The 24736-nt window shown below is 34.9% G+C and overlaps 2 protein-coding genes across 2 annotated transcripts; both read left to right on the forward strand.

Moving 5' to 3' along the window:
• Positions 1 to 4198: 4198 nt before the first annotated feature.
• LOC311168495 (olfactory receptor 8H3-like) lies at positions 4199 to 5143 on the forward strand (the record flags this gene model as incomplete). The annotated part of the gene is made up of 1 exon (XM_084230034.1): positions 4199 to 5143. One exon carries the CDS (start codon positions 4199 to 4201, stop codon positions 5141 to 5143), a length of 945 nt encoding a protein of 314 aa, XP_084086160.1.
• Positions 5144 to 12466: 7323 nt separating this feature from the next.
• Positions 12467 to 13414, forward strand: LOC311170678 (olfactory receptor 8H1-like; the record flags this gene model as incomplete). Its single annotated transcript, XM_084233054.1, has 1 exon — positions 12467 to 13414. The coding sequence occupies one exon, from the start codon at positions 12467 to 12469 to the stop codon at positions 13412 to 13414; it is 948 nt and encodes a 315-aa protein (XP_084089180.1).
• Between the last annotated feature and the right edge of the window lie 11322 nt (positions 13415 to 24736).

Here is a 24736-nt window from a genome sequence, read left to right on the forward strand (position 1 = left end):
AGCATTTAAAGTTCTTACCTTTCTGTGACATGTTAATCACGTTAGTCACTGTTAACTTATTGAAATTCTTTATAATTTTTAAAGCTGTTGCTTTTCCCTTGCTTTCTAAGTTTTGTTATATACTTTGCAAGGGAATTTTTGAAGTAAATGCTTCATTCACTTGCTTAACATTTTGAGTGGAGAAAAGTTGTTAAATTAAACATTGACAATATATTCAGATTTTGTGGCCACCCATAAGCTTTAGTCAGTAGAGTGTTTGTTTTTTTCTTAATTTTAAAATTTTTCTATAAAAAATGACAAAGGAATTCATCAAATCAACAAACATAAAGCCTAGAAATATGACTTCAGAATTGAGGCTACTACAGAGGATGAGATGATGGGTGTGGAAGCAAATCCCTGAGGGAGCAATGGTCAGGGTAATAGGGCTTAGTTTTTGTGGCTGGGGTGGTGACATACACTGAGGGGTTTTAAACACTTCCCCTAAATCCCATGCAATGATGTAATCCACTGTTACCTCAATAAAGATAATAAATAATTAACTAAATTAATAAAAAACATTTTTTTCTCTTAGTAGTCTGGAATTATTAATTTCCTTGCAAAATTCTAGCTTCAGAGTATTTTGTTATATAAGGTTATTCAAATTAAATTTTAAATTTTATTTTAATTAAGAGTTGTTCAAGAAGATAGTTTTCATTTTCCAATATTCAATGTTTTGTTTTAAACTTCTGCTATGATTACTGGCTACATTGTTTTCATTCATCCAATAATAATTGATGTGCATTTTTATATTAATTACATATATATTTCTCCAAGTAAATCATGGAGCAATTATATATGATTGGCTCTAGTCACTACTACTATCTACTACTCTTCCAGGTTAGCACATTATATCTATCCTCATATTGCAGCATTATTAAAAAAAATCTATTATTACCATGATATTGAAGCTGTATATTTATAGCTATTCCTATTTGTTTATTTGCAACTAGAGATAAGTCTTTGAGAAGCATTTATTGCTCAGTAACATGCATTTTTAGATAATTACTCTCTTGGATATGCAATGTCTCATTTCACATATATATAGGCAGTTTTTGTTTCTGTGATTTTTTTTTTTATGAACTATGCCCTCATCTATCTTTCATTTATCTCTGTTTCTATGATGAGTAACATGACCTGTTGGTTTATGTTGGCAGAGATGGTCAACAGATTCCACACTTTCGTCAAAAACGCTTAGCTTTAGGTAGTGATTAATTAAGACTTCACTACTCTCTTTATAATGTATCCTAGAAAGCATTTATATATTGTTATTGCAAGGGCATAATATGATCTATAGCAATATAAAAATGTTGCTGCATAGCCTATAGTTTCCCTGCTATGTTAATACATATCGTATTTTGTGTAAGATGTAATTTGTTGTAATTTAGGTCATAATATTCCAGTTTTGGGCACCATGCCAATAATATTTAATGTAATGTGTAATGAAAAATAAAAACAGCTGTGTTTTATTAATTGATATATAATAATGGTAATACTATATTTTGTTGAGCTCTTATCATGTCCCACAATACTCTAAAAGTTGAGCTGTGCATTAACATGTTTTATCTATATCAGATAACTTCCAGGTAGATGTCTATGTATAAATCTAAGGGGGGAGAAGGTTACCAATGACTTCATTGAAGATACTATGGAAATATGTAAGCTGTGATTTTGCTATGGATTGCAGGGCCATTGCTAAACTAGTCAAATGTAATCAGCATAAAATTAATATTACCTGCAACTATGGGAAGCTACTCAAGTTGAATCAGGGATATGAAAATTAATAATATGTATTTAAATGTATATGTGACTCTGTATTTAAACCTATTTTTACACAATAGATATGTGTGTGGATGTATATATTCATTTATACCAAATTTCATATGATGAAGACTTAACTCCTGGTATTTCACTATATGACTCCAGTGACAAGATCATTGTGTGGGTAATTAACTTAAAATTAGCTTTTAAGGGTGTGATCTAATCAAATGGGACAGGGACTGGCATCATGAGAACAAAGGATCACAGCACAGAAACATGGAGGGCGAATGGCCATGTGGAGAGATAAAGAGAGGACATCTACCTACAGTGAAGGAGAGGGACCTGCCAGAAATCAGCCCTGACTTATCTTGAGCTCAGGCTTCTAGATTGAGAGCACGGAGAATTAAATTGCTGTTATTTAAGCTCCCAGTCTGTGGTATTTGGTTACATCACCCTAACAAACTAATATTCTCAGACATCATATTGTGCACGTGTGTTCACATGTGTGCAGGTGTACATATCAGAGTGAGTGAAGAAAGAACAGAGAATAATAGAGTTTCTCTGTATGTGTGGAAACCACTTAGGTGGATGTGCAGTTACAATCTTTATAAGAAAATAAAAAGTGCTACAAAAGTAAAGTTTTTAAACCTTTTGATTTTGAGTCAAAGACAAGGGGCTATGGTAATGGTTCACCGGTGAACTGGTGGTGGAAATTTTACAGGGAATATACATTGATAAAAAAGCTATAAATAAAATATATATAAAAAACAAAGAGCTTAAATCTTTATTCAGTGTACTGGTCAGAGTAAAAATATACTTTGTTGATGCACCAACTGTCCTAGCTCTGGATTATATCATAATATGATCTCATAAAATACAAAAATATTTCACTGTGGAAAATAAATGATTCCATCCCTTGTAGTTTTAAAATAGATTATTTAAGTGAATATCTAGAAGCTCTTTGTTTACCTCCCCCATTTAAAATTTAGAGCTCCACAAAACAAGACAAAGACAGGCTCTTTATTACATGATTTTTAAGGGAGAAAGCAAGTGTATCCTGAAAACTTAAAAAGCTGTAATGAGTCCTTGAACTTTTGTCCTTGGAAACAGGCCAAACACTTTTCTTTGGGAATTGGTCTTACATGGATGACCCAACCTGGCATTATCACCATCCCCAATATATGAGGTACCCTGGAATGATCAGGAGGAGAGACAAGACAACCCCATCTACTATGTTCTCATAACTCCCTGATATTCTTTAAAGAATCACTGCAGGCAAATTCCACTTGACCAGGATCTTAACAAAACTCCTTGGTCAATTACTTTACATCATAATTAAAAAAAATGAGTGTACAAAATTTTAAAGAGAACTTATCTAAAAGAAAACATATTATCACAAAAATTTCTGACGCAAATGATTTTCATATTTTACTTCTGAGAAAAATTTAAGGTAAACAATTTGTGGACAGGTAATATTGGAAGAAGTTTTTTTTTTTTTTCCCACAAACTTGGTTCACAGTAAGTATTATGCTCAAAATTAGAGGGCTGTAGTTCAAGTCAAATAAATGGACACAGTCAAGGAGAGCATAACACAGATCATTTAAACCTTAGAGTCTAAATGATTCCAGTGCTTGAGGAAACAGAAACACAGAGTTAATGGAATCAGGGTAGTATCAAAGACAAAATTTCAAAAAAACAATTTTGCAGAAATTTGATTTTGAAAGGTCAGTTTAGGAAAACACTTTATCTTGTGGAACTTGTTTATTATTAACTGTTCATATTAATAACTGTTCGTATTAGTAAATCTAATACACTCCACTGAAGTCCTTTTAGTTTGAAGTTTATTGTTATTAATTTTATTAGAAAAATGCAGTTAGAAATTATGCTTAAAACAATGCTTTCACTGTTTATTATATTAATGTTTGTTTCATGTATGTTGAATTAATTAAAATGGGGAAGATGGTATTTGATAATCTCTCTGCAGTCAGTCTACACTGTGGACTCACAATATCATAATTTAATAACTCTGACACACACTATATATCTTGAATTGTCTATGTACTTTACATGATCTAAAAAAATACCTAATATTAACAGCTATGGCATAATATTCATATGTGAAATGTATTAGAACAGAGAAATATTTAGAAGACTGTCAGTTTCACTCCAACTGAACAATATATCTGGATTGATTACATAATGAACAATGATTAATATATACCCATTTCTGTACTTGACAATCAAATTCAATTTTTTCATTATATTCTGTAAACCACTCTTTGATAAGATGCAGAAAACAACAGACATATATATGCCAGATCATTCATAGAAACCTGAAACTTTTTGATGTTACATCACCTATCAATTTTGACTTCTCAACAGGTAAAATCAGTGGCGCATAATGCATAGGTGGAATAACACAAACGTGGCTGACTTCATCCTTTTGGGGTTTACAGATGCTGAAGACATCCAGGTGGTGCTCTTTATGCTGTTTCTTCTTATATACCTGGTCACTGTGCTAGGTAATGCAGGAATGATAATGATCATCTGCCTAGATGCCCAACTTCACACCCCCATGTATTTTTTCCTCTGTCACCTGTCTTTCATTGACCTCAGTTACTCATCTGTCATCACACCTAAAACCTTAGATAACTTACTAACCTCCAATAAGAAGATTTCATATGTGAACTGTTTCACTCAAATGTATATTTTTGTCTTCTTGGTTGCTGTTGAATGTTTTCTTCTCTCCTCCATGGCCTATGATCGCTATGTAGCCATCTGCAATCCTCTCCACTACCCAGTTGTCATGTCCACAAGACGTTGCTGGTCCCTTGTTTTTGGGTCCTATTTGGTAGGTTTCACAGACTCCTTAGTCAATGAGCTTTGCATGAGGAGATTGAGATTCTGCAACTCCAATGTAATCCATCATTTTTTCTGTGACACATCCCCAATTATAGCCTTATCTTGCACTGAAACCCATAACACTGAACTGATGATATTCATTTTCGCTGGCACGAGTCTTGTGGCATCTCTTATCACAATATCAGTGTCCTATGTGTCCATTCTTTCTACTATTCTGAAAATTAATTCCACTTCAGGAAAGAGAAAAGCCTTCTCCACCTGTGCCTCTCATCTCATGGCTGTCACCATCTTTTATAGCACTATGATCTTCAGTTACTTAAGACCAAGTACATCCTACTCCTTGGGAAGGGATCAGGTGGCTTCTGTATTTTATACTATTGTGATCCCCATGCTGAATCCACTGATTTATAGTCTTCGCAACAAAGAAGTGAAAAATGCTGTCCTTAGACTCCTTCAGAAGACAGATGCCTCCAGGCACTTGTAATAGTGATACTGAACATTTTCTTTAAAGAAATATTTTTACTATGTATCCAAGACATACTGTACCTTTACAATATATTTGTTATCAGGTAAGATTGGTTTATATTCCTGTTTCTAAATTTAAAAAATAGGATCCCCTTTTCCAGATGTTTTCACATGGTGCTTCCACCACCAAAGGACCCATAGTCCACCCCCCTGGAACACGTGCTCCCTCCCATATGTGTTTGCCCCTCTCCTAGCTCTTGCCCCTCTGAATGTCTCAGTTCCATAGTCAGGTTTTAAGGGCTAGGTTTTGAGCTTTGCCCTCTGATCTTTTGTCTTGTTTGTCAATATTACAAAGCTAAGTGTCACCACTGAGTGTTTGTTTAATTTCTTCTGACATTTCTTTTGGCATAATTCCTTTTACTATGCTAAGCTTTGGAGCTACTCTTTGCTTTCTATACTATACGACATTTCCTTAAGTTCTGACTAAAAACTACAGACTTCTTTTATTTACTTGTATTTCTGTTGATTCATTGTCACTTGTCCAAATATAATCTTGGACATTTCCATGAATAGTTTTTTATAAATCCATATTGCCATGGATATCACAAAATAGTTCTAATAATTATGGTCTCGATTTAAGGACAACTGACGCACAGATTAAGAAAAGAGAGTTGTCTTCTTTTAAACTATAGCATACCAATACCATTGCATAGTCCAGAAATTTTGTTATGGAAAAGCACTCCATTGTTGGCTCAATACAGTTTCAGCAGTCATTGATTCCATTATATTCAAGAAATATAGTAGAGTGACTATGAGCACTTCTTTAGACCAGAAACCTAGATTTTTGACTCTAGATCTGCTTAACTTTTAGCTATATAATATTTAGTAAATCACTCCTGCTTAGAACCTCAGTTTCTGAAACTGTACAAGAGAAATCATAATCCCAGGCTTGTACTGTTTTATAAAGTTTAAACCAGATAATGAATGTAAAAGTTATAAGGCATTTCTAATAAATAGTGTTCATTATTACAAGAAGATTTACATTTATATAATATTTTCAATATGCAATGGTTTTCTTAAGGATATTCCCTGGTGTTTTATGAATTAATATTGATTATTTTTTTAGATGATCACACAACTAAAAAAGAAAAATCTCAATGCTTTACAAATTTGGATTTGTTAGGGTAGCTGTTGACATTGGAGAAGGCATAGAACATAATGAAAAAATAGAAGGAAAGATAATTGCCCTAATAATTACTGACAGCTTAGTGTCTATTCTTTAGTTATGTTCATGTGCATATATATTAAATGTATTAATAAAATGTCTGGTGTTTCCTATGTACTTTTTTTGCAGCTTTCTGATACTGTGAGTTTAAACTTTGTTAATTCCTTTGTCTTTGAAGTATTGGGAGATGAATGTGTCCCAGATAGCATGTTGTGGACTTGAAGGGCTGTAAGTCCATCAATTTAAAGCACTGCATTCAATAAAATCACTTTGGTTTCCACCTGGTGAACATTTAAAGTCTTTATCTTTCTGTGACATGTTAATAGCTTCAGTCCCCTTAACTTGTTGAAATTCCTTATAATTTCTAAAACCTTGGTTTTTAAGTTTTGTTATATATTTTGCAAGTAAATTTTTGAAGTAAATGGTTCACTCACTTGTTTTCCATTTTTAGTGGAGTAAATTTATAGAGCTAAGAATTGACAATAAAGTCAAAATATGTGGTCACCAGTAAAGTTTAATCAGGAGAGTGATAGGTTTTCCATCATTTTAATGTTTTTCGCTAAAAAAAATAGAAAGGAGCTAACCAAACTAAAGAAATATAACCCCTAGAAATATGACTGAAGAATTGAGGCTACTACAGTGGGAGAGAAGATGGGTGTGGAGGCAGAGATGGGAGGGGGCAATAATCAAGGTAGTGGGGCTTAGATGGCATGGATGGGGTTTTAACCTATTCCCCCAAATCCCCTGCAGTGCTGTAATTCAATGTTACCCAATAAAAAAATAAATGAACAAATGATTAAGATAATAAAAAACCTTAATAATCCCTAATTGTTTTTTAATTTCCTCACAAAACTCCAGCTTTAGAGAAATTCATTCTTTAAGGTTCTGTAAATTTATTTTAGACCTTTTTTAAATTTGAAAGTTGTTTAAGAAGGTTTTTTTTTTGGTCCAAGTATTGGATATTTTTTGTCCTTCACACTGTTGTTATGTTTACTAGAGGGATTGTTTCCATTCACCCAATAATGATCAAATGCATGCTTGTATTAATAAAATACATATTTCTACCAGTAAATTCTTTTGTATTTATATGTAATTGGCTTGAGTCATCACTGAAACTTCTTTTAAGAAGAAGCACATTGATATTCATCTTTACATTGCATTAAGTTATTTTAATATTTCTGTTACTTCCATATTTCTTAATAGTTTTAAGTAATAAAAGTAATACTTTAATTAAACTAATATTTCTGTTATTTTAATATTTCTATCAATACCATTAATATTATTATAACTTATTTTTACTTTGCTACAAATGGAATCCAGATTTTATATTTATAGCTATTGTTATTTACTTATAATTGCAAACAGATAAATACTTGACAAGGATTTAATGTTCAGTAATTTGCATTTTTGGATCATCTCTATCTTGTATATGCAATGTATCATTCATATATTTACAGATATTTTTGTGGCTTTTTATGAACTATTCTTTCACCTTGCTTTTATGTCTATTTCTATGATGAGTCATTGTGTCCTGTTTGTTGATGTTTGCAAAGATGTTCAACAAATTCCACATTTTGTTCTTAACACTTACATTTAGGCAATGCTTAATTAAGAAAACCCTGTTTTGTTTATAATGTTGTATAGAAAACATTTATATAGTTATTGCATATGTATAACATGATCAATGGCAATATAAGCTTCTGCATTTCTGCTATAATTTACCTGTTATATTAAATATATTTCATTTTTTCATTTATTTTTTATTTTTATATTACCCATACAATTGCAACCCCCTGATTTTGACCCCAATCCCTGCTTTCCCCCGCACCTCCCCCACCCCGCAAAGTGTGTCTCTGATTCATAGTTGTTTGTTGATTTTGATTTTTTTCTTTCTTATAGTTATTCTTTTTCCTGGTCCCTTATTTAAGTTGTCTAGATTCCTGTTATGAGTGAGACCATCTGGTATTTTTCTTTTTCTTTCTGGCTTATTTCGCTGAGCATGATCCCTTCCAGCTCCATTCATGTTGCTGCAAATTGCATGTGTTTATCTTTTTTGAATGCTGAGTAATATTCCATAGTGTATATGTACCACATTTTCTTGATCCAGTCATCTATTTTTGGGCATTTGGGTTGTTTCCAAAGCTTAGCTATTGTAAATTATGCTGCTATAAACATGGGGTGCAGGTGCTCTTTGGAATTAATGTTTCTGTGTCCTTTGGGTAAATACCTAGGAGTGGAATTGCTGGATCATATGGAAGCTCTATCTTTAGTAGGTTGAGGAATCTCCACACAGGTTTCCATAGTGGTTGGGCCAGTTTGCACTCCCACCAACAGTGCAGGAAAGTTCCTTTCTCTCCACACCCTTGCCAACATTTGTTGTTGCTAGTTTTTTTAATATGTGCCATTCTCACTGGTGTGAAATGGTATCTCATTGTCATTTTGATTTACATTTCCCAGATTGCAAGTGACGTTGAATATTTTTCTGTTATATTAATATTTATCATACTTTGTGTGAGATGTGATTTGTTATAATTTAAAACATAGTATTCTAGTTTTCAGTACCATGACAAACTAGTATTTAATATAATGTAATAATGAATAATATGAACAGCTGTGTTTTTAAATTGATATATAAGATCAGTTATGATATATTTTGCTGAGCTCTTATGACGTCCCACTATACTCTAAGGAACTAAGAAGTACTTTAACATACTTTATCTTCATTAGGAGACTCAGATAGCTAGTATCAATACAAATGTTAATTGCACTAATAGACAGCCTTTTTTTTTTTTTTTGCTCAACAAATTCTTTTGGTCTTTTTTTTTTATTTGCTCAGCAAATCCTTAAGATTGATTCTGGAATATTCATTTATTCTCACATGCTTCCTAGCCAATCCATCAGTATATTATATTGATTCCAAATACAGACTATCTTTGGAGTCTGACTGTTTCTCAACACTTTCTATGCTGCTACCCTAGAGAAGGAAACACCTTTTCCGTTAGAATTATTGCTCCAGCACCCTGGCTTGTGTTCCCATTTTGGATTACTCTATATATTGAGGAGACTTTTGGGGCACCATCAAGGGGATCTTTACAAAATAAAAATAGCAACAAAAACACTAATAATGATAATGACAGTAATAACCATGGAAAGAAGTTAGGAAGACCACTTCTAGTTAACTTTGAAGGATTTGTTCTTGCAGTGTAAATACCATCTGTTGGAAGCAGGGATAGATATGTGCATAGTAGGGTGCTTTCTATTCCTTGGTTCTTGGACTGATGAATGAGGAGTTGGTCCCCCTGCAAAAGCATCAGAGTGGAAGGGTAAAATGAAGCACAGGCAAAGCTGAGTCATCAGGGAGACCCACAGAGATGGGCTGGGGTTCAGTTGCAGGAAGAGACAAATCTGTTTGTCTCTTGTAGCTTGTCTGTGAATAAAGCTTGTCTATTGCCATCCTTGAATTAAGTGTAATTTTGAAAATTCCAATGCCCAGTCCATATATTCCCTGCAAAATAAGGAATGGGTTTTTTGTTCATAATCTGAATAAGAAAATAAAAGGAAAGGATGTGCATCCTCAGGCACCAGCATGATGATGACTCAGGAATTTGGACACATTATCTGTCCCTGAATGACAGGCTGTATTTAGATTGGTGCCAAAGCATAAATCTGAGGAGGGAGCAGGGTGTCAATGACTTTTTGGAAAATAGTATGGAATGTGTACCTGTGGTTTTGCTCTCAATTACATGGTAGCTGCCAAGCTAAGTCAAATGCAATCATTATAAAGTAAATGTTACCTGCAACTATGGGAGTCTATTCAATGTGAATCATATGGATATGATGGTGAATACTAGGCATTTAAATACATGTGATTTGTATGTAAACATGTGCATATACAATAACTATATGTGTGTATTATGTATACATATATTTATAGACCAGTATTCATACATTAAGTACTTAAGTCCTGGTACTTCAGTATGTAACTTTAATGATAGGATTTTGTGCAGGTAATTAACTTAAAATTAGTTCTAAAGAGTACACACTAATCCAATGGGACTGGTATCATGAGAAGAAAGAATCACAGCACAGAACATGGAGAGAAATAGCCATGTGAAGAGACAAACAGAAGATGTCTACCTGCAAGGGAAGGAGGGGGACCTCACCAGAAAACAGTCCTGACTTCATCTTGAGCTCAGGCTCCTAGATGCAGAACAGTGAGAAATAAATCACTGTTGTTTAAGCTCCCAGTCTGTGGTATTTGGTTACAGCAAATCTAACAAATTAACACTCTCAATATCAGTGTATATGTGCACATGTGTTCACATGTGTGTGTACAGGGGTATATATCAGAGTGAATCAGAATGAGCAGAGGACGGTAGAGTTTTCCTGTATGTGTGGAAACTGCTTACGTGGAGGTATGGTACAATCATTACATGAAAATGTCTACCAATCATAAAAAGACACTACAAAGGAGAAGTTTTTTTTTTTTTAATCTTTTTGATTTTGATACCAGGAGCACAATTCTTTATTTGTTTAAGTGTGATGGTCAGCGTGAAAAATACACTTTGTTGATGCACCAAACCTCCATACACTGAAAAAATTCACTGTCAAAACTGAGCATTCCATCCTTAATGGTTTCAAAAGAGAGTAAATAGGGTTGATTCTAGAAATCAGTTTTTTACATCCCTGGTTGAAAACTTAGAGAGCCACAATACAAGACAAGACCAGGCTCTTTCTTGGGTGGTTTCTAAAGGACAAGGCAACAATTTCATTGAAATGTTGAGTCCTTCAGCTTTTGTCTTTGGAAGAAGGCCAAGCAGTCTTTGGAAATTGGTCCCTCAAGGATGACCAAACATTGTATTATCACCATCCCAATATATGAGATGCCCTGGAATCATCATGATGAGAGACAAGGCAACACTGTTCTGCTGTTCTCAGAAATCCCTGATATACTTTGAAACATCAGTCACAGCCAGCAAACTTGTACTTGATCAGGTCTTTAAAACAATTCCTAGGTTGATGTATTATTTCATCAGAATAAAAAAATACATTCCCAAATACTTAAAAGGAACTTATCTCAAAGTGCACATATATTACAGTATTTTTTATTTAAATTGACCATGTTTTATTCGTGAGGAAAGATTTAGGTTGAACCATTTCTACACTGATACCATTGGATGAAGATTTTTGTGTTTTCAACCAACTTTGAATCACAGTAAGTATTACTCTCAAAACCACAGGTTTTAGTTGGATCAAAAGAAATGACACCTATGGAGAGAATATGCACACATGTCATTAAGACTTGACTCTAAGTGATGCCTATACCTGGGGAGACAGAAACATGGAGTTGATGGAATCAGGGTCTCCAAGCAGTATATATACACTAAGTGTATATTACATTAGTAATATAATCTGGGGAGCTTTTGATATTAAATGGTCAAATTCTGAAAACATCATTTCTTCTGGAAATTGGTACTGATATTAATTAGTATTAATTACTATTAAAAAAAAACATGGGACTCATTTAAGCTTGACATTTATCATTAATGCAAAATTATGTTAGAAACAATGGGCAGTTATGTTAGAAGTAACTGATACCTTAATGCTATATTTCTATCATTGTTTTATATATATATATCATTTTTATAGGCTTGCTGGAATTAATAATAATGAGGAATATGGTATTTCACTAATTTCTGTGGAGTCAGTCTCTCTTGGAGACTCACAGATCATCATTTAACAGTTCTGACTCAAGAAAAAATTTCTTGAATTATGTCCTTTTCTCATCTAACAGACATGACTAACAGTAACATCTGTGGAACAATATCATCACATGGAATAAATGAATTACAAAAAGAAAGTGATTAGAATAGTGTCAGTTTCATTCCAATCAATATATCCAGTTTTATTACATCATGTCCAATCATCAATTTATACCCATTTCGATAGTTAGCAATAAATATTCAATATTTTCCATTATATCTGTAAACTATCTATTATTATTAACTAGAAATATTAAATTAATATACACATGCCAGGCCATTCATAGAAACCCATATTTGAATAATTCCTGCTAAGTATGAACTCTGACTTCTCAGGTAAAAGCAGTGGGGCACAATGCAGAGATGGAATAATACGGAGGTGCCTTACTTCATCCTAATGGGATTGACAGATGCTGAAGACATCCAGCTGGTGCTCTTCGTGCTGTTTCTCCTGATATACCTGGTCACCGTCTTGGGGAATGCAGGGATGATACTGATCATCCTCTTGGATGCTCAACTTCACACACCCATGTATTTTTTCCCCAGTCACCTGTCGTTTCTTGACATCAGTTATTCAACTGTGATCACTCCAAAAACCTTAGAGAATTTACTGACCTCCAGCAAGCAGATTTCCTACGTGAATTGCTTTACCCAAATGTGCCTTTTTGTCTTCTTTGGTGCTTCTGAATGTTTTTTTCTCTCCTCCATGGCCTATGATCTCTATGTAGCCATCTGCAATCCTCTCCACTACCCTATTGTTATGTCCTCAAGACGCTGCTGGTCCCTCGTACTTGGGTCCTATTTGGTAGGTTTTACAGATTCTTTAGTCATTAAGCTTTGCATGAGGAAATTACATTTCTGTGACTCCAATGTAATTCATCATTTTTTCTGTGATTCATCTCCAATTATTGCCCTGTCTTGCACTGAAACCTACAACACTGAACTCATGATATTCATTTTTGCTGGCTCCACACTCATGGTGTCTCTAATTACACTATCAGTGTCCTATGTGTCCATTCTCTCCACTATCCTGAAAATTAATTCTGCTTCAGGAAAGAGAAAAGCCTTCTCCACCTGTGCCTCTCATCTGCTGGCTGTCACCATCTTTTATAGCACCATGATCTTCAGTTACTTAAGACCAAGTACATCCTACTCCTTGGGAAAGGATCAGGTGGCTTCTGTGTTTTATACTATTGTGATCCCCATGCTGAATCCTCTTATTTACAGCCTTCGCAACAAAGAAGTGAAAAATGCTGCCCTTAGACTCCTGCAGAAGAGAGAGGGCTCCAGGCATTTGAAGTAGTGATGCTGAGGTTTGAATTTCCTCTTTTCCTTCTTCCCTGTAGGGTATTTTCTTAAGGCCTCTCTGAAACAATTGACTCCTTTCATTTGCTTTAGTTTCTGTTGACACATCTGTTACTTGACCAAATATGATCTTGGGCCTTTCCAAGGATTTTATGTAGAGACACTTATATTTTAAAGAAAATCATGAAATAGAATTTGTATTTATGGTCTCAATTTTTTTAAAGATTTATTTATTTATACAAGAACCAGGGTACAGGCCAGATGCGTGGAGGGTGAGAGGATTCACCAGAGACAGAGTGGGGAACAGAACAGGCAGACTGACGAAATACACTGCTGAGGGGAGCACCGGCCAGAGAGGAGAGGTCTGCCGCACCACGTGGGATTCTCGCCGGCTGGCCAGGATGGAACCAGCGCTGCAGTCTGTGGACAGCTTCACAGCGCTGCGCTCAACCGCCTGCACCACCAGGGGAGGGCCTTATGGTCTCAATTTTAGGACAAATGTTGCACACAAAAGAAAAGAGTGTTGTCATCTTTATTTTTTTCATACTAATTCCCTTGTATACATCAAAATTAGATAATTTATTATGGAAAAGAACTCCTTTGTTGCCACAATAAAAACTGGTTCAGCGATCATTCAGTCCATTATATTCACCAGAATTGTAGCAGAGTGACTATGTACACTTGCTTTGGAACCAGACACCTGGATTTAGATCTATATCTGCTGAACTTTTCATCTATAGAAGCTTCATTAAGTCGGTCAACTTTGAGCCTCAGCATCAAAAACTGTACAATATAAATAATAATCCTAGATTAATAGAGTTTTTGTGAAGCTTAAATCAGATGATGGATGTAAAATATTGAAGGTATTTCTAGTGTATATTGTCCATTGCATACAATTTCATTTTTGCTATTTTCAATGCACATTTCTAGTGAATTTTTACTTGTTATTTTAAAATAAATTATCTTTGCTTATTTTAATTGATAAGCACACAAATAATGAAAAAGGAAAATCTCAAGGCTTCACAAATTTGGACTTTTAATAGTATCCTAATATTGGAGAAAACGGACAATATTGAAAAATATAAGGAAATAGGGCCTCCCCAGTGGCGCAGCAGTTGAGTGCTGGGTTGCGAAGCTGCCCGTGGCCTCTGCGGCGCCAGTTCGATCCCTGGCTGCTCCCCGGCCACCGGAGGAGGGTCCCACATGGCGCGCAGACCTCTCCTGCCGCCCGCTGCTCCCCTCAGCAGTGTACTTCAGTCCTTCTGCCTGCTCTGCTCCCCGCTCTGGCTCTGGTGAATTCTCTCACACTCCCGTGCTTCTGACTGTACCCAGTGCATGTATAAACAAAAAAAACAAACAAATAAAATAAATAAATAAAACATGCCGCTATAAAAAAAAAAGAAAAATATAAGGAAATAGAAATGTCCTAATAGTTACTGACACCTTAATGTCCATTCTTTAAGTGTGTGTGCCTCGACATTGCATGTATAAGTAAAATTTCTGGTCTGTCACAAGTACCTTTTTGCAACTTTCTGATATAAATGAATTATTTTTAATTCCTTTGTCATTGAAACTTTGTAAGATGAATGCATATTGCATTGTTAAGGACCTGAAGTGTTGCACACACATCAATTTAAAACTCTGCATATAATAAAATATCTTTGGTTTCTACCTGAAAAAATAATTTTTTTAATTATAAATTTTATTTTTATATTCCCCATACAATTGCAATCCCCTGATTTTGACCCCAATCCCTCCCCTCCCTGCCCACCACCCCCCATAGAGTGTCTCTGGTTCATAGTTGTTTGTTGATTTTGATTTTTACTTTCTTATAGTTATTCTTTTTCCTGGTCCCTTATTTAAGTTTTCTAGATTCCTGCTATGAGTGAGACCATCTGGTATTTTTCTTTTTCTTTCTGGCTTATTTCGCTGAGCATGATCCCTTTTAGCGCCATCTATGTTGCTGAAAATTGCATGTGTTTATCTTTTTTGAATGCTGAATAATATTCCATGGCATATATATATCACATCTTCTTGATCCAGTCATCTATTTTTGGGCATTTGGGTTGTTTCCAAAGCTTATCTATTGTAAACAGTGCTGCTATAAACATAGGGGTGCAGGTGCTCTTTGGAATTGATGTTTCTGTGTCCTTTGGGTAAATACCTAGGAATGGAATTGCTGGATCATATGTAAGCTCTATCTTTAGTAGGTCAAGAAATCTCCACACAACTCTCCATAGTGGTTGGACCAGTTTGCACTCCCACCAACAGTGCAGGAGAGTTCCTTTTTCTCCACAACCTCGCCAACATTTGTTGTTGATAGTTTTTTTAATATGTGCTATTCTCACTGGTGTGAGATGGTATCTCATGGTAGTTTTGATTTGCATTTCCCTGATGACAAGTGATGTTGAACATTTTTTCATATGCCTGTTGGCCATTTGCATTTCCTCTTCAGAGAAGTTTCTTTTTAGCTCTTCTGCCCATTTTTTGACTGGATTATTTTCTTTGTTTTTGTTGAGTCTCATCAGCTCTTTGTAGATTTTTGTGATTAGTCCTTTATCATTAGTGTTGTGAGCAAAAATTTTCTCCCAGTCAGTGGGGTTTCTCTTTGTTTTTGTTATTGTGTCTTTTGCTGTGCAGAAGCTCTTTAATTTGATGTAGTCCCAGCTGTTGATCTTTGCCTTCACTATCACTGCTTTGGGTAATGTGTCTGTAAATATGTCTTTGATGTGCATATCATGTAGTGTTTCGCCTATATTTCCTTCTATGTATTTTATGGTTTCAGGTTTTATGTCTAATTCTTTAATCCATTTTGAGTTGGTTTTTGTGTATGGTGTGAGGTAGTAGTCAAGCTTCATTCTTTTGCATGTAGCAACCCAGTTTTCCCAGCACCATTTATTGAACAAACTTTCTTTTTCTCCAATGCATATTCTTTGCTCCTTTGTCCAAGATTAGTTGACCATAAATCTGTCGGTTTATTTCTGGATTTTCTATTTGATTCCATTGGTCTGTGTGTCTGTTCTTGTTCCAATACCATGCAGTTTTGATGATTATGGCTTTGCAGTATAATTTGAAGTCTGGGAGTGTGATGCCTCCATTCCTTTCTTTTTTTTCAGAAGAGCTTTGGCTATTTGGGGTTTTTGGTGATTCCATATGAATTTCATCAATAACTGTTCTATTTCTTTGAAGAATGATATTGAAATTTTTATTGGACTAGCATTGAATCTGTATATTGCTTTTGCTAGGATGGCCATTTTAGTAATGTTTATTCTTCTAATCCATTTCTTTGTGTTTTCTTATATTTCTTTTAACAGTGTTTTATAGTTTTCTTTGTATAGGTCCTTTACCTCTTTTGTTAGATTTATTCCCAAGTATTTGATTTTTTTTTTTGTTTTGATAATAAAAGGGATTTTTTTTTGATTTCTTCTTCTTCAGATTTATTGTTTGTGTATAGGAAGGCTACTGACTTTTGCATGTTGATTTTGTATCCTGCCACTTTACTGAACTGATTGATGAGTTGAATTAGTTTTTCTGTGGAGTTTTTGGGGTTCTCTATGTATATTATCATATCATCTGCAAATAGTGATAGTTTGACTTCTTTTCCTATTTGGATTCCTTGTATGTCTTTCTCTTGTCTTATTGCTCTGGCTAGGACTTCCAGTATTATATTGAAAAGCAGTGGTGAGAGTGGACATCCTTGTCTTTTTCCAGATCTTAATGGGAATGCTTTCAGCTTTTCACCATTGAGAATGATACTGGCTGTTGGCTTGTCATATATGGCCTTTATGATGTTGAAGTATGTTCCTTGTATCCCAAGAATTTCAAGGGCTTTTATAATGAATGGGTGTTGTACTTTGTCGAACGCTTTCTCAGCATCTATTGATATTATCATATGGTTTTTGTATTTCTTTCTGTTGATTTGTTGGATAACATTGATTGATTTTTGGATGTTGAACCATCCTTGTGTCCCTGGAATGAATCCTACTTGGTCGTGGTGAATTATCTTATGGATACATTGTTGGATTCTGATAGCTAAAATTTTATTGAGGATTTTTGCATCAGTGTTCATTAGGGAGATTGGTCTGTACTTTTCTTTTTTTTGTGTTGTCCTTGTTTGGTTTTGGTATTAGTGTAATGTTGGCTTCATAGAACGTGTTTGTTATTATCCCTTCCTTCTCAATTTTTTGGAAGAGTTTGTGAAGGATAGGCACTAATTCGTCTCTGAATGTTTGGTAGAATTCATTTGTAAATCCATCAGGTCCTGGGCTTTTGTTTTTGGGGAGGTTTTTGATTACCATTTCAATTTCGCTGCTTGTAATTGGTCTGTTTAGGTGTTCTATTTCTTCTTTATCTAGCTTTGGGTGATTGTAGAGTTGTAGGAATTTGTCCCTCTCCTCTAGATTGTTGAACTTGTTTCCATATAACTGTTCATAGTAGTTACTGAATATTCTTTTGATTTCTGCTGTATCTGTTGTGATTTCTCCTCATTCATTTATGATCCTGTTTATTTGTGCTTTCTCCCTTTTTTCCTTTGTGAGCCTGGCTAGGGGTTTGTCTATTTTATTGATTTTTTCGAAGAACCAGCTCTTGGTTTCATTGATCTTTTGGATTGTTTTTTTTTTTTTTTTTTTTAGTTTCAATTTCATTTATTTCTGCTTTGGTTTTTATTATTTCTTTTCTTCTATTGGTTTTGGTTTTTTTGTTGTTGTTGTTCTTTTTCTAGATCTTTGAGATTTGATATTAGGTTGTTTCTTTGATTTCTTTCTTGTTTCTTGATGTGAGCCTCTTTTGCTATATTTTTTTTCTCTTATTACTGCTTTTGTTGCATCCCATACATTTAGGAAATTGGTGTCCTCCTTGTCATTCAATTCAAAGAATTTTTTAATTTCTTCTTTGATCTCCTCGTTAGTCCAGTGGTCTTCCAGAAGTGTGCTTTTCAATCTCCATGAAGTTGGAGAGTTCCTTGCCTTCTTTAAGTGGTTTATTTCTAGTTTGATGCCTTCATGGTCAGATGGTTGGTATGATTTCAATCTTGGTGTATCTTTTGATGTTTGTCTTGTGTCCCAGTATGTGATCAACCCTGGAGAATGATCCATGTGCGCTTGAGAAAAATGTGTACTCAGATTTTTTTGGGTTTAGTATTCTATAGATGTCTGTTAAGCCCAAGCGCTCTAGATCCTTATTTAGATCTTTAGTGTCTTTACTTATTTTTTGTCTCATTGATCTATCCAATGTTGATAGTGGTGTGTTGAAGTCTCCCACTACGTATGTGTTTTCTCTGATGTCTGTTTTCAGAGATGACAACAGTTGTCTGATATATTTTGGTGCTCCTTCGTTTGGTGAGTATATGTTAATGAGTGTTATTTCTTCTTGAAGTATTGTCCCCTTGATCATAATGTAGTGACTGTTTGGGTCTCTTTTTAACTTTTTGAGTTTGAAATCTGTTTTGTCTGATGTAAGTATAGCTGTTCCTGCTTTCTTTTTTGGTCCATTTGATTGTAGGAATGTTTTCCATCCTTTAACTTTGAGTCTATTTTTATCTTTTGTAGCTAAATGTGCTTCCTGGAGATTGCAAAAGGTTGGATTTTGTTTCTTAATCCAGCCTGCAACTCTGTGTCTTTTTATTGAAGAGTTTCGTCCATTACATTTAGAGTTAATATTGATATGTTAGCATCTGTATTTGCCATTGTGTTTGTCTTTCCTTTGATTTTATTTATTTATTCTTTTAATAACTTTTTTTTGGCCTTTTTTCATTGTTATTTGTCCCTCTGAGGTTCTGGCTTTAGGACTCCTTGTAGTATTTAGGAGTTTAGTCCTAATGAAATTCCAGAGTTTCTGTTTGTCTGGGAAGGTCCTTATTCTTTCTTCATAGAGGAAGGAGAGCTTTGCAGGATAGAGTATTCTTGGTTGGCATCTGTTTTCTTGGAGTCTGTTGACTATGTCACTCCACTACCTCCTTGCCCGTAGTGTTTCTTTGGAGAAGTCTGATGTCAGCCTGATTGGTTTTCCTTTGAATGTTATCTGTTTTTTCCCTCTTGTAAGCTTCATTATTTTTTCCTTGTCCTGGATTCTTGGGAGCCTTACTATTATGTGTCTTGCTGTATTTTTCCTTTTGTCGTGGAAGTTTGGTGTTCTTCTTGCTTCTTGTATATCAATTTTCAGCTCCCTCTTCACGTTTGGGAAGTTCTCTTCAATTATCTCCTTGAATATTTTCTCTGTTCCTACATCTCTCTCCTCTCCTTCTGGTATTCCTATAACTCTTATATTTCCTTTCCTCATGGAGTCAGATAGTTCCCGAAGTCTTTCTTTGGTCTTTTTCCTTCGTACTTCTCTTTCCTTTTCTGTTTTGTTTCTTTTTATTTCTGTGTCTTCAAGAGTACTTATTCATTCTTCCATTTCATCTATTCTGCTTTCATTGCTTTTCCCAGAGTTCTTTAGCACCTCCATTAATTCTTTGATCGCCTGCATTTCTTTTACTTCCCTCTTTAGGGACTCAATTTCATTCTTCTGATAGTTGATTATTTTTCCCTTATCATTGTTTTCCTTTAAGACTTCTGTCAGTTTTTTAATTATGGCAATTTTAAATTCTCTTTCTGGAAGGCTCAGAAATTCTTCCAAGTTACTGTCGTTGCAGTCTGGGGGGTGGTTTTCTTTTTGTGGTGTGCTTTTTTTCCTGAGGAGTTGCTGGGTTGCGTGTGGTTTTTCTACTCCCTACTGTCTGTTTTCTAATTTGCCATACGCATTGGGACACTGTGTTGCTGGTATTGGCGGCATCTTGGGCGAACTTCCCACTCACCTCTGGCTCTTCCAGGATCTATCTGCCGGTTTCAAGCAGGCTTTACTGAAGAATGGTCCCTGCTCTAAAAAGGCAATGTGGGTTCGCACTCATCTGCATGCCCAGTCTGCCCCGGTCTTGGGTGCCCGCTCCCCTTCTGGGCTTGGACTGCAGGCCCGAAGGGGCCTGGCGTGTGCAACCTTCCCAGCTCACCTCTGGCTCCTCTAGAGTCTTCTGGCAGTTTCAAGCCATCTTTACTGAAGAAATGTCACTGTTCTAAAATGGCGATGCGGGACGCACACCCTGCACACACGGTCTGCTGAAAAAATAATTTTCAATACAGTCCCTACATTTATGTGACATGTTAACAGCTTCAGTCACTACTAATTTTGTTGAAATTCTGTACATTGTAATATACTCATTGTTTTACATTTTTTAATCAAATAAAGTTGTAAAGCTAGGAATTGACAATATATTCAGATTATGTGGTCACCATTAACTTTAGTCATGGAGAGTGCTCAATTTCCCTTTACTTAAAAGATTTTCTCTACAGAAAAAGATAACCATTTAACTAAACCCAAATAAATCCTAGAAATTTGACGGCAATTCCACTACTAGGGATCTACACAAAGGACAAAAAAAAACAGTGATTCAATAGAGCACCTGTGCACCTTTGTTTATTGCAGCACTATTTACAATAGGTAAAACCTAGAAACAACCCAAATGCCCAAAAATAGATGACTGGATCAAGAAGATGTGGTATATATACACAATGGAATATTCAGAAATCAAAAAAGATAAACTCATGCCGTTCATAGCAACATAGATGGAGCTAGAAGGAATTATGCTCAGTGAAATAAGCCAGAAGGAAAAAGAAAAATATCAGATGGTTTCACTTATAGCAGGAATATAGGGGAACTAAATAAGACATTGGTGTAAAAAATAATAATAACAGTACAAAACACAACAAAGCAAAAACAGACAATTATAAACCAGAGACATCCTGCAGGGGAGGAGGAGGGAGAGGGATAAGGGGGAGGGAGGGAGGAGCACAGGGGACTGTGGTGATGGTGCATGGGTACCTTGGGGAAAGAAATTCTATGGGGATTCAATGTGAGGGGTTGGGGAGAAGCAAATAATGTCTAAAAAATTTAAAAAATGATAAATGTTGAAATAAAATAAAATAAATTATTAAAAATATCTCCAGCTTACATTTGCTATATTTAGTTCATGCTTTTTGTTTCTTGTCTGTTCCCTTAAATTGACAATTATGTAATGACCACAGAATTTTCTTACTTTGGTCAACATGATATAACCAGCACCCAGAGCAGGGCCTCAGTGAATCAGATGGCAGGATTTTACAGATAATGAAACAGACATAGAGTAAATAGACTCTTGGATATTCCTTTTTATTTTATTGCTAAATCAGACCTGCTGGCATTTCTCACCTATATTCATTAGTACATTTATCATTGGTTTTCTTTTCTTGTGAAGGGGATATATGTGATTAGAGATATTCTGTGTTAGCACTGTTAAAGTGTTATTAAATCTTAATATTCATCTTTAGATAAATACCTTTTGATTACTTTGTGCTTGAAAGAGACTTTTCTGACTTCTAAATGGATAAAAATAACAACAATAGATGATGATAAAAATAATAATGGAAAGAAGGAAGAAAGACCACTGCCACTTCATATTAAGTTTAAAGGATTCATACTCTTACAATGGAAGTGCAGTCTGTGGATGCAGGGCTAAACAAGACATAATGTTTCTTGGTTCTTGGCCTCTGCAACTGCATCTCAGAGTGGGAGTGTCAAAGAAAGCACAGGTAACATTGAGTGGGACCAGCTCTTCAGTGAGACCCAAACTAATGGGCTGGGACTCAGTTGAGGGAAGAGACAAATCGGCCAGACTGTTGTAGCTTACCCTTGAATGTTGTTCATCTCTTGTCATTCTTGAATTTAAGAGTAATTTAGATAAATGCCCAGTGCCCAGTGGTATTCCATGAGAAATGAGGATGGACATATTGCCCAGGCCCTGGATGAGAAAATAAAATAAGAATGTGTGCATCCTTGGCATCCAGCATGGTCTTGACTCAGGAGCTTGGACACATTATCTGTGGTCCCTGAATGACAGACTTTGTTTAGATCAGTGAAATGCATTCATCAAATGCATTCATGAATTCATGAAATGCATTGCCAAACACGACATGTAAATATGCAAGATGTGGTTTTGCTACGAATTACATGGTAATTGCCAGGCTAGTAAAATGTCATTATATAAAATAATTACCTGAAAATATGGAGTCTAATTAAATCATATGTTTATGAAGGTTAATACTATGTATTTAAACATATACTTGACTCTGTATGTAAACATGTTTATACCAATATATATATATATATGTATGTATATTTGTAAATATACATTCATATAAACCAATAGTCATATGGTGATGAGATAACTCCAGGTACTTCTGTATTATTTGTGGTAATAGGATTTTTGTTCAGGTAAGTATTAATGACTTAAAATTAGTTCTTAAGAGGGCCCCCCACCCAATGGGACTTGAGTCATGAGAAGAAAGGATCACAGCACAGAAACGTAGAGGGTGATGGCCATGTCAACACACAAGAGAAGAGGTCTGCCTACAAGGGAAGGAGAGGGACCTCACCAGAAATCAGCCCTGACTTCATCTCAATCTCATGCATCTCCACTGTAGAACAGTGAGAAACAAATTGCTGTTGCTTAAGCTCACAGTTTGTGGCATTTGGTTACAGCCACCCTAACAAATCTATACACTCAGACACTGAATTGCGCACGTGTGCTCACATGTGTGTGTGCAGGTGTGTATATCAGAGTGAGTCAAGAAAGAGCAATAGATGATAGAGAAATAGATTATATAGTTGCTGTGTATGTGTAGAAACTGCTTAGGTGGAGGTGTGGTTATGATCTTTATATGAAAATTATCAACCACAAATAAAAAGATGCTATAAAATAAGTGTTTTATCATCTTAATTGGAAGGCAAGGAGCCTAATTTTTATTTGTTTCAGAATAATGGTCAGTGTGAAAATACACTTTATTATTGCATCAACTGTCTATGCTCTGTATAAAATCAGTATATAATCTTATTCTATATATAAAATAATATTTCTCTATGGAAAATAAATCATTCCATTTGATGGTTTCAAAATAGAGTAGCTAGGGTTGTATCTAAAAACATTTTCTTTACTGTCTTTGTCAGAAATTTAGAGCTCCACAATACAAGTCCACATCTGGCTCTTCAATAGTTAATTTCTAAGGGAGGAAGCAACTATGTACTCAAACCTAGAGTCCTTGAGCTTTTGTCCTTGGACACAAGCCATGCAGCCTTCTTTGGAAATTGGTCTCCCAAGGATGATGACACATTGCATTATCACCATGCCCAATATATGAGGTGCCCTGGAATCATCAGGATGAGAGACAAGGGAACCCTGCTCTGCTCTATTCTCAGTAGCCCCCTAATATTCTTTAGACTTCAGTCACAGCCAGCAAACTTCTACTTGACCAGGGACTTAACAAAAGTCTTAGATTATTTTATTATTACATCAGAATAAATAAAATGCATGCCCAAATAGTTAAAAAGAACTTATCTCAAAGAATACATCTATTATATTACAGAAATTTTAGACAAATGGTTTTCATATTTTATTTGTAACGAAACATTTCAGTTGAACCATTTCTGGATTGATACACTGGAAGAAGGTTTTTGTGTTTTCAACCAGCTTTGGCTCACAGTAAGTATTGCTTTAAAAATTCCAGGGTTTTAGTGGGAACAAAGAAATTATACATATCAGAAGAATATGTATACACATTATTAGCACAAGACCCCATGTGATGCCTGTACTTGTGAAGACAGAAGCATGGAGTTGATGGAATCAAGGACTCCAAGCAATGTTAGATTTTATAATTTATTTTTAGCATAATTTGATTTAAAAGGTCAAATTGGGAAATATTTCCCATTTTTTGAAAAAAGAAAATTATATTAATTAGTTAATTATGCTAATAAACTGCACTGAAGTCCTTTAAGGTTGAGATTTATTTGTCAATTGTATAAAATGCTATTCAAGGGAAAAAGTAAGTAAATGATCACCTAGAACCATATTCCTATCATCGTGTTATATATGTAAATCATTTTTATAGTCTTGCTGGAATTAATCATAATGAGGAATACAATTTTTGAATATGTTCTATGGAGTCAGTCTATCTCAGAACTCACAGAGTCATCATTAAAATGCTCTGACTCAGGATCAATTTATTGAACTATGTCATTTTCCTTATCTAATAAATGTGACTAACAGTTCATATCTATGGCATGTTATTCTCATGTGGAATAAATGCATTAGGAAAGGAAAACATTTAGAACACAGTTTTATTCAAATAATATGTCCAGTTTTATTAAACCATGTCCAATTACCAATTTATACCCATTTCTAAACTCCGCAAAAATTATTTTTTCCGTCATATCCTATAAGCCACCCTTTATTATCTTACTAGAAATATTAAAT

Source organism: Talpa europaea (assembly GCF_964194135.1).
Source record: "Talpa europaea genome assembly, chromosome: 1".
Classification (NCBI taxonomy): Eukaryota; Metazoa; Chordata; class Mammalia; order Eulipotyphla; family Talpidae; genus Talpa; species Talpa europaea.